Below are 8,610 nucleotides of genomic sequence, written 5' to 3' on the forward strand. Positions count from 1 at the left end.
GGCAGATTGTCCGGTGAGCCCAGTTATAAGAATCCTTGTAAGAGAATGAAGATGATGTGATGACAGGAACAGAGACGTTGGAAGATGGTGTGCCACTGGCTTTGAAGATGGAGAAAAAGACCATAAGAAGCCAAGAAACATAGGTAGTTTCTAGAAGTTGGGAAAAGGCAAGAAAACAGATTTCCCCCTGAAGACTCCATAAATAATGAGCCCTACCAACCTTGACTTTGGCCCAATGAAATGGATTTCAAATTTCAGACCTCCAGAAACAACAATAAATTTGTTTTACACTACTAAAGTAGTGGTAATTTGCTCAAGCAGCAATATGAAGCTAATACAGTAAGTCCAAGTAGCTCCGATAAAATTGCTAATATTCTATAACTGAAGTCAGTTTAATAATTCATTGACCTTCACTGAATCCCACTGTAGTGTGAATTTGTAGGGGATTATGTCATCTTTAAAGTCCAGTGAGGGACTTCCCTGGTGGTCCAAGGAACCGGTCCCTTGGTGAAGATTCTGTGTTCCCAGTACAGGGGGGCTGAATTTGATTCCCGGTCAGAAAGCTAAACCCCACACACCGCAACGAAGACTTTGCATGCTGCAACTAAAGATCAAAGATCCCACATGCCACAACTGAGACCTGGCACAAATATACATTAAAAAAAAAAAAAAGCTACCTTTTAAAGCCCAGCTGGAAGTGGGTATTGAATTCAATGCTCATGGCTCTCACCCCTTGTATCAAATTGCAAAAATCTTATTCAGCTTAATCCTATTTGGAGGTAAAGTTTTGATCTCACCTGAGAGATGCAGGAAGGTTCTTTTTTCAAGAATTGCAGTGATGCCGATGACAGGAGGCAATCATGAGATCAGGGATCTTTCAGCTTCGCTGGTGCTGGACCTGGAGAAGGGTTGCCACGGGGAAGGATGAGAGCTCGACGCCTCTTGGAGTCCCAGGGGACACCCAGACAGGCAGATAGCCCTTGTGACACAGCCCTGCTGATTCTGTAGCCCCCGCAAGTCTGCTTGCTCCCAAGAAACGCTCCTGAGTGGAGACACTGCTTGCTCCTGCCACCACCCTCCTCACCTCTGGGAAAGCACTGTCTGCTCCTTCAGGCCACCTGTGAGTAGTGGTAAGGAACAGATACTCCTCAGCAGCTTGCAAGGGCAGCAATCTGTTGTAGAAAACTCCCATACTGATACACACAAAGCACGGCTGTGGATCTCCCCTGACAACCACAGTGGACTGCATGAAAGGAAACAACGCAAACTAGAGATTGGAGAGACGAGCCCTGCTCTGTGGGACTGAGCCGCCTGTCTTACCCAGCCCAGGTGCAATGTGAGAGCTTCATCAGTACAATGCACTAATAGATGCGAGAGTTTAAAATCCTGTGAGTTGGGCTTCCCTGGCGGTTCAGTGGTTAAGAATCCACCTGCCAGTGTGGGAGACACAGGTTCGATCCCTGATCCAGGATGATCCCACATGCCACGGAGCAAAGCCCATGCACCACAACTATTGAACCTGTGCTCGGGAGCACCCAGAACAGCCAAAAAAAAAAAAAAATCCTGAGAGCTCTAATGACCAGAGAGGTGTTATATGATACTCAAGGTTTCTCAGTCCTTAGGGCTAAGGTTCTGCAAGTGAAACACAATTCAGAGCACAACTATGTTCTTTTACAGCTTGTTTGTACTCCTGACCCTGAAACAGAATGGTCACAGAGTTCCAGCTTCACAGTTAATTAAAAGAGTGAAACAAAATTCAACTTTTATTAAAACCATGTAATTCTAGAGCTCATAGTTCACAAAAGTTTGCAGAATCATCTTATGAGTTCTCACAATAATCTTGAGAGGGAGGTCCGGAATCTACACATTATAGACGACAGGAGAGTCCCACCATCGCTCCCTGTCCTCCGAGGACACTTGGGAGAAAGTATCACTGAAGAGCTGCCTCCAGGCAGGAAAGGGAGCACATTCATGATAGGAAGCAAGCAAGCAAACCGGATTTGGAAATTTCTGTTGTGTCAGAAACATATGACACCCTTTCCTTCCTGGTGTTTTTTTTTTTTTTTTTTCTTTCGGTAATTCCTACTCTTCCAACGGCAGGCTTCCCTGGTGGCTCAGATGGTTAAGAACCTGCCTGCAATGCAGGAGACCTGGGTTCAATCACTGGGTCAGGAAGATCTCCTGGAGAAGGGAATGGCAACCCACTCCTGTATTCATACCTGGAGGATTCCATGGACAGACCCGACTCGTGTGCTACAGTCTATAGGGTCGCAAAGTCAGCCATGACTGGGCAACTAATATACACTTTTCCAATAGTGAAGTCGCTCAGTCGTGTCCAACTCTTTGCGACCCCATGGACTGTAGCCTATGAGGCTCCTCTGTCCATGAATTTTCCTTCACTTGTGGCTCAGCTGGTGAAGAATCCGCTGCAATGCAGGAGACCTGGGTTTGATCCCTGGGTTGGGAAGATCCCCTGGAGAAGGGAAAGGCTACCCACTCCAGTATTCTGGCTTGGAGAATTCCAGGGACTGTACAGTCTATGGGGTCACAAAGAGCCAGACACAATTGAGTGACTTTCCAATAGCAGAAAGTTCTATTTTAAAAAAACAGCCTACACAGGTGGTTCTCAAGTTTAACGTGCATACAAATCACCCGCAACCCTGACTCAGTAAGGTTAGGGTGGGGCCTGCATTTCCAGTGAGCTCCCAGGTTACACAGGTGATGATGCTGCTGGTCTGGAGACACTTAGAAAGGCAAGACCTAGCAGCCACTATGGAGAACAGTATGGAGGTTCCTGAAACAAACTAAAAAACAGGGGGAAATGCACAGGATCCTCACCTGAAGGTACACCCAAGAGGGTAGGCTGGCAAGGAGCACAGCCCAGCCTGCTCTGGGAGGAGCACCCACCGGCATGGAGGGGAAGAGGACGGTAAGCGAGCCAGGCTGCAGTTCCAGTAGGTGGAGCCCTTGTTCTCCCAGCGCAGCAGCAGCGGCTGCTCGCAGTGTGCAACCTCTGCCAGAGAGCCCTGGCAAGGTGGGGGGCAGCCTGAGCCAGCAAGGACAGGAGCCTGCTGAGCAGGGAAGAGACACGCAGCTGCCCTTCAGAGCAGAACCCAGGGAACTTCCTGGCATCTTCATCAGCCACGGACTGAAAACTCACCAAGGACACCTACCTTGTCTGGTTTGCACTACCCAGGCACAGGCGGCTCAGCTTGCAGCCTGGCCAGCATCTCATCCTGCTTACGGTACATGCAGTAAATGGGAGAACCAGGCCTTGCAGTCCTGCTCTGTGTGGTCTAGAGCTACTTGCTTAACCTTCCTTTAACTTCCATTTGTCATCTTCAAAATAAAGTGATATATAAAAAACAAAAAAAACTAAAAATTGGGTTTTCGTATGACCCAGCAATCCCATTTCTGGGCATATGTATCTGCAAAACACAAAAACTCTCGATTCAAAAAGATACATGCACCCCAATGTTCACAGCAGCACTATTTACAAAACAGTCAAGACCTGGTAATAACCAGTGTCCATCAGCAGATGAATGGGTAAAGATATGGAGCATACATACAATAGAATGCTACTCAGCCACAAAAACAGAATGAAATAAAGCCATTTGCAGCAACACAGAAGGACCCAGAGAATATCACATTAAGTCAGAAAAAGATGAACATCATAGCATATCACTTATACGTGGAAACTAACAAAATGATGAACGTATTTACAAAACAGAGATAGACTCACAGACATAGAAAATAATTTATGGTCTACCAAAGGGGAGAAGGGGAGAGATAAATTGGGAATTTGGAATTAACAGATACACATCACTGTATATAAAACAGATAAGCAACAGGGACCTACTGTATTAGCACAGAGAACGAAAGTCAACATCTTCTAATAACCTATAGTAGGAAAATATCTGATACATAGATAACGGAATCATTTTTCTGTATACCTGAAACACTGTACATCAACTACATTTCAATAGAAAAAATAAAAAGACCTAGCAGACATGTTAAACAATACTTATCTTCTCATAAACTTGCTCCCATCCCAATGATCTCCCCTTTGTTAAGGATTCCATCATTTCTCTAACTTCGTATCTTTATAGGATGCTGCTTTTTTCATTCACAAGCAATCTGAAATCTAAGCCAGTTAATTTTTTTAAATTAGATTTTTCTGACCTTTGATCTGTCCTCCCCTCAAATCATCCCACTATCATTAAGCTTTCCTATAAACAGGCAATCTGCTTAGGAAGCTTAGGTAACAAGGAGTTTCTCATTAAATCTAAATTCCTTGATTTGGACCTCCGGGGCTCTTTAGTTTATTGTCTGCTATGTGCCAGGCAATGTCCTAGTACTCTATTAACTCATCCCACCCTTACCACAACCCCATGAGGCAGATAACAACTATTATCTCTATGTTAGATAAGGAAGCTGAAGCCTAGGTTGGGTAAGTTGCCAAGGTCACAATGCACTTGAGTGTCTGAAGTCAGTCTGGCTCCGAACAGGGTGGAAAGGCTCAGCCTGACCCAAGTTTAGATTCAGGCTCCATCAAAAACGTGATGTTAAGATTTGGGCAGGTCACAATGTCACTGGACCCCATCTTCCTTCTTCGTAAAATAAGTGAGCCTCGCTGGCCTGTAAGCTTTCTCTCCAGAGTCTACCTTTCACCCACGTTCTCTATTCCTTAACAGCCTCAGGCAACTGCTTCATGGGCACCCCCTTGGCCAGCGCTCCTGCTACTTCTCCCTCCCAACACCCAACCTGGCTTGAGCTGCGGTCTGACTCTATGTTAGCTCAGCACTAGTGCATCAGTTTCCGCATCTATAATGGCTGCGAAATACTTACCTCTCAAGAATTCCCAGCTCTTCTGTTCTGCTAGGATTTACTGCACGAAATGGCTTAAAATGCAGCATGGACGTATTTTGAGTATAGAGTGTTTCTGCTGAAATCATATTTGAAAAGGAATTCCTGACCTGAGTTTCTTCACTTAAGCCTCTCCCATTTCTTAAAATCTGAGCATCACTGAATCGTCAAGAAGGTACCCCCAGAAACATAAGAAGGTTCAGGCTAAACCAGGAAGAAAATCAAGAAAACATACTTATGGCCCTTGAAATGCTTTTATTTATAAAATAACTACTTAAATATAAACATCTCTAGGTATAAACACTATTCACGAGATACTTTTGCGTTGCTGCCTTCTGATTGACCAGCAGACCCCGGGGTGGCCAAGGAGCCCCCGGGTGTCTCCTGACTCATGACTTTAAGGTGAAGGTGCATTTGGAGGAGCAAGGGCTGTAAGCTGTTCTTTATGCCCTTTCTTGCAAGACAAAATTCATGATTTCCTGTTCCAAGGCAGGCTTTCAATCTGGGGCAGACCTTAAGAATAAGAGCCCTGCTCACATACAAACTTCAGGGGGGAATCTTAGTGTTAGGATCAGGAAACATCTTCCTGAGGTGGAGGAGGTACAATCAGGCACTTTAGATTCTGTTTGGCTTAGACCACGGTCTCTGAAGCACGGGGGCTGATGAAACAGAGAACGCTTATTTCCAACTCTAGGATAAGCTACTTCTGGACTGTTTACCCAGATTCAAATGAGATAAACGTGCATTATGGTCTCTTCATCTGTGGACAGTAGTGTGGAGGAAGGGGAGAGGCATCCAGCCTCCCTCTGGGCTGGACTGGCTTCAGCCCACTGCAGAATGAATCCCCCAAAGGGAACAGTGGGAGCTCCGATCCCGTTCTCTCAAGAAAGTCTATCAGCTATTCAGCTTCAGGAAAGAAGCCAGGAAAAATTACTGTACACAGACAGTATAGAGATGGTGTCAGCAAGGTGTGGAGGATAGCACCTAATGGGAAATGAACCTTTCATGTCAAAGTTCAGGGGAAAGGAAGATTCTAAACATTTTTTAAGAGGAGAAAGAAGTACTAGGTTGGCCAGAAAGTTCGTCTGGGATTTTCCATTGGATCTTACAAAAAAACCCAAATGAACATTTTTAGCTGACTCAATAGTTGAATTTTGCCCAATCTGGAAATGTGGTGAAATAAATAAGAAAAAGATTACAGATGGCAGTGTTTTAGGGATGTTTAGAAATAAGGGGTGTGTGTGCAAATATGTGCCAGACACTGAGGTTTTGAAACATCAGATTTGGTACAATGTTGACAAACTTCTTGCCACATGCAGAGGCACAGCCTGAAAGGGCTCCCAGAGAATTCATCCAAGTTGGTTTCCAGTCAGTTGATCACGGAGCATGGGGCCACCCCACTCAATATGGCACAACCAACATCAACTTCTTCTAATGCTATAGCACAGCTTCTAGCATATACTGGATACTGGTCTTCTGATTGGAAATTTCTCATTTCCAAAGGCTGACCCCAGGACTTGCTTCTCTTTTCACGGTCACTGAATCACTTGCAAGCACCAAGGTCCATTTCAAATTCTAGAGATTCTAGTGAGCATCAAGGCTGACAACCCAATCAAAGAGAACAAGACTTATGCACCACTGTGCCACAATTAAGCAATGTGGCAGGGCTAGTGTCTCAGGAGCAGGAGCCCTCTTGGTGGATACCAGAACCCTTCAGCAGAAGGAAGTGAAGGCAGCAAGATTGAGTGGGAAGCAGAACAGGCTCAGGTGTACTCAGCTTTGCGGATATAATTGGATGGAACGTAACCCTTTTTCCCATTGACTTCAGCTAACCACCATTCTGTATTTCCTGTAACATCTTTAAACTCTAGGATCTTGAGTCTCTGATTGGCTGACACACTCAGCTCATTTGGGTTCCGTGCCTTGAAGGTATAGACAGCAAAATAGACCTATGAGAGGGAGAGAAAGTGAGTTAGGAAATGGGAAACATCTGAAAGCAAAGCTACCCAACAGAACTTCCCAGGGTGATGGGTACCGTCTGTATCTGGACCATCCAATTTGGCAGCCCCTAGACACACGGCAGCTGAGCACTTGAAATAACAGCCAGTGAGGTGAAAGGACTTAATTTAAAATTTTAACTTTACCTAACTTAAATGTAAATTAAATATGGCTGAAGGCTACCATAATGAATAGGACAGCTTTAAAGAAAACCAAAATTCACTTACTCTTTCAGAGTTGCCTTAAAAGGGGAAAAAAAGCTTCAGCCAGTAAGGAAGATAGATGAGACATGAGGATGCTCTTTCATACACAGAAATTCTGTATTTAAAAATCTTTACAAAACAACAAAAAACCCACATCTAATCCCAAAGGAAGAAAGGGTGCTCACTAGGTGCCCATAACAGGGCTAGCATGCAAAGTGAGGGTGGTGGTCAGTGATCAGGAGGAGGAACCATGAGGCCCGCAGGGACACAGTGAACACACACCCAAGGGTGCTCAAGGGCTGGAGCTGATGAGGCCAGAACGGAGACCCTTGCACAAAGTCAGAATCTCAGAAAGGGTCATTTCCTGGTCCATGTCCACCAGCCCGCTGGTGGGCCAGAGCTGGGGCGTGTGTCCTGGGCTTGTCAGAACCACAGAGAGCTCGCCAACAAAGGTAAGACACACTTGGAGACTCACTGCTGCAAGTGAGCAAGGGCAGGTGGCCAGGGATTCCTCAGCTGTGGATGTGAAAGTGGCTTTAAAATATGTAGGTTTAAAATGTTTATGATACAAAGAAGGGGCCATTACAAAAAGAACGGGAAAAACTGAAACAGAATCAGAACTCTATTCCTGAATTCTAGAAATTTAGTTACTTGAATGAGAAGCTAAGTAGATGAGTTAAACAGCAGACTTTATACCAATGGAAGAATCATTGGAAGTGCATTGGAAGAGTGTGAAAAGCTTCATGGTGACACTTGGTAAACGCCCCACAACACTACAGCCTGCGAAATCAGCCACCGGAGGTCCAGAAGACTGGGGCTGCCCACTCTCACAGCAGTGAGCTTCTGGAAATCCTTTAAGGATTTATCTGTGGGCCCATCTCCAGGGTCACCCCCAGCCGGGTCAGGCCTCGCCCACTCCTGAGCGCTCATCACCTGCATCCACACGCAGCGCAGTAACCATGGAAACCGAGCGCACTCACCTGGTTGCCTTCCGCCTCGCTACTCTCTGGCTGTTCATGTCTGTCATCCAGAGACAGTGCTGTTCTTGCGCCTGCTTTTAGGAGGTCTCGACCCTGCCCGTTACGCCCTGACATGGAGGAACCAACCATTTCTGGATGCCTGCAGTTTCGGGAGTTCCTCAGGGTAGGGGCAGGCTGGGGAAGGTCTCTGACCGCATCGCCCGAGTCCCACGGCCTGTGCTGGGAGGGGGAGTCTGGGTCCGAGGGGCATCTGGAAGGACTGCCCTCTGAGTTCAAGGATGCGCTGAGAGTTCCTTGGTCAAATTCTGTCTGGGAAGATGCATCTGGAGGCTGTTTCTGGCAAGGCCCTGAGCTAAAGGACACAGCCATGCTGCTGGGGTTGAAGGTCAAGGTGCCGCCACTGTTCTGCCGCCGTGGCAACCTGGGGGAGGAGCTGCCGTGCTCCGACTCGGTGGAGGAGTGGCTGCCCACGGAGGCGTCGGAGTGGCTGCGGCGCGCGTTGTAGGGCTTCAGGAAGGAGCTGTACACAAAGCCCTTGGTGACTGCGGGGAGGAAAAACAAAC

The 8,610-nt window shown here is 46.4% G+C and overlaps 1 protein-coding gene across 2 annotated transcripts in view; it reads right to left on the minus strand.

Moving 5' to 3' along the window:
• Positions 1-5,101: 5,101 nt before the first annotated feature.
• Positions 5,102-8,610, minus strand: part of DNMBP (dynamin binding protein) — a 114,506-nt gene continuing 110,997 nt past the window's right edge. For both annotated transcript variants that reach the window (XM_027960464.3, XM_027960465.3), the window contains 2 exons: positions 8,048-8,589; positions 5,102-6,815 (listed from right to left, as the gene is read on the minus strand). In XM_027960464.3, the coding sequence (XP_027816265.2) occupies positions 6,630-6,815; positions 8,048-8,589 (728 nt within the window). In that variant the 3' untranslated portion in view covers positions 5,102-6,629. The remainder of the gene's footprint in view (positions 6,816-8,047; positions 8,590-8,610) is intronic.

This window comes from Ovis aries, chromosome 22 (genome assembly GCF_016772045.2).
Source record: "Ovis aries strain OAR_USU_Benz2616 breed Rambouillet chromosome 22, ARS-UI_Ramb_v3.0, whole genome shotgun sequence".
Taxonomy (NCBI): Eukaryota; Metazoa; Chordata; class Mammalia; order Artiodactyla; family Bovidae; genus Ovis; species Ovis aries.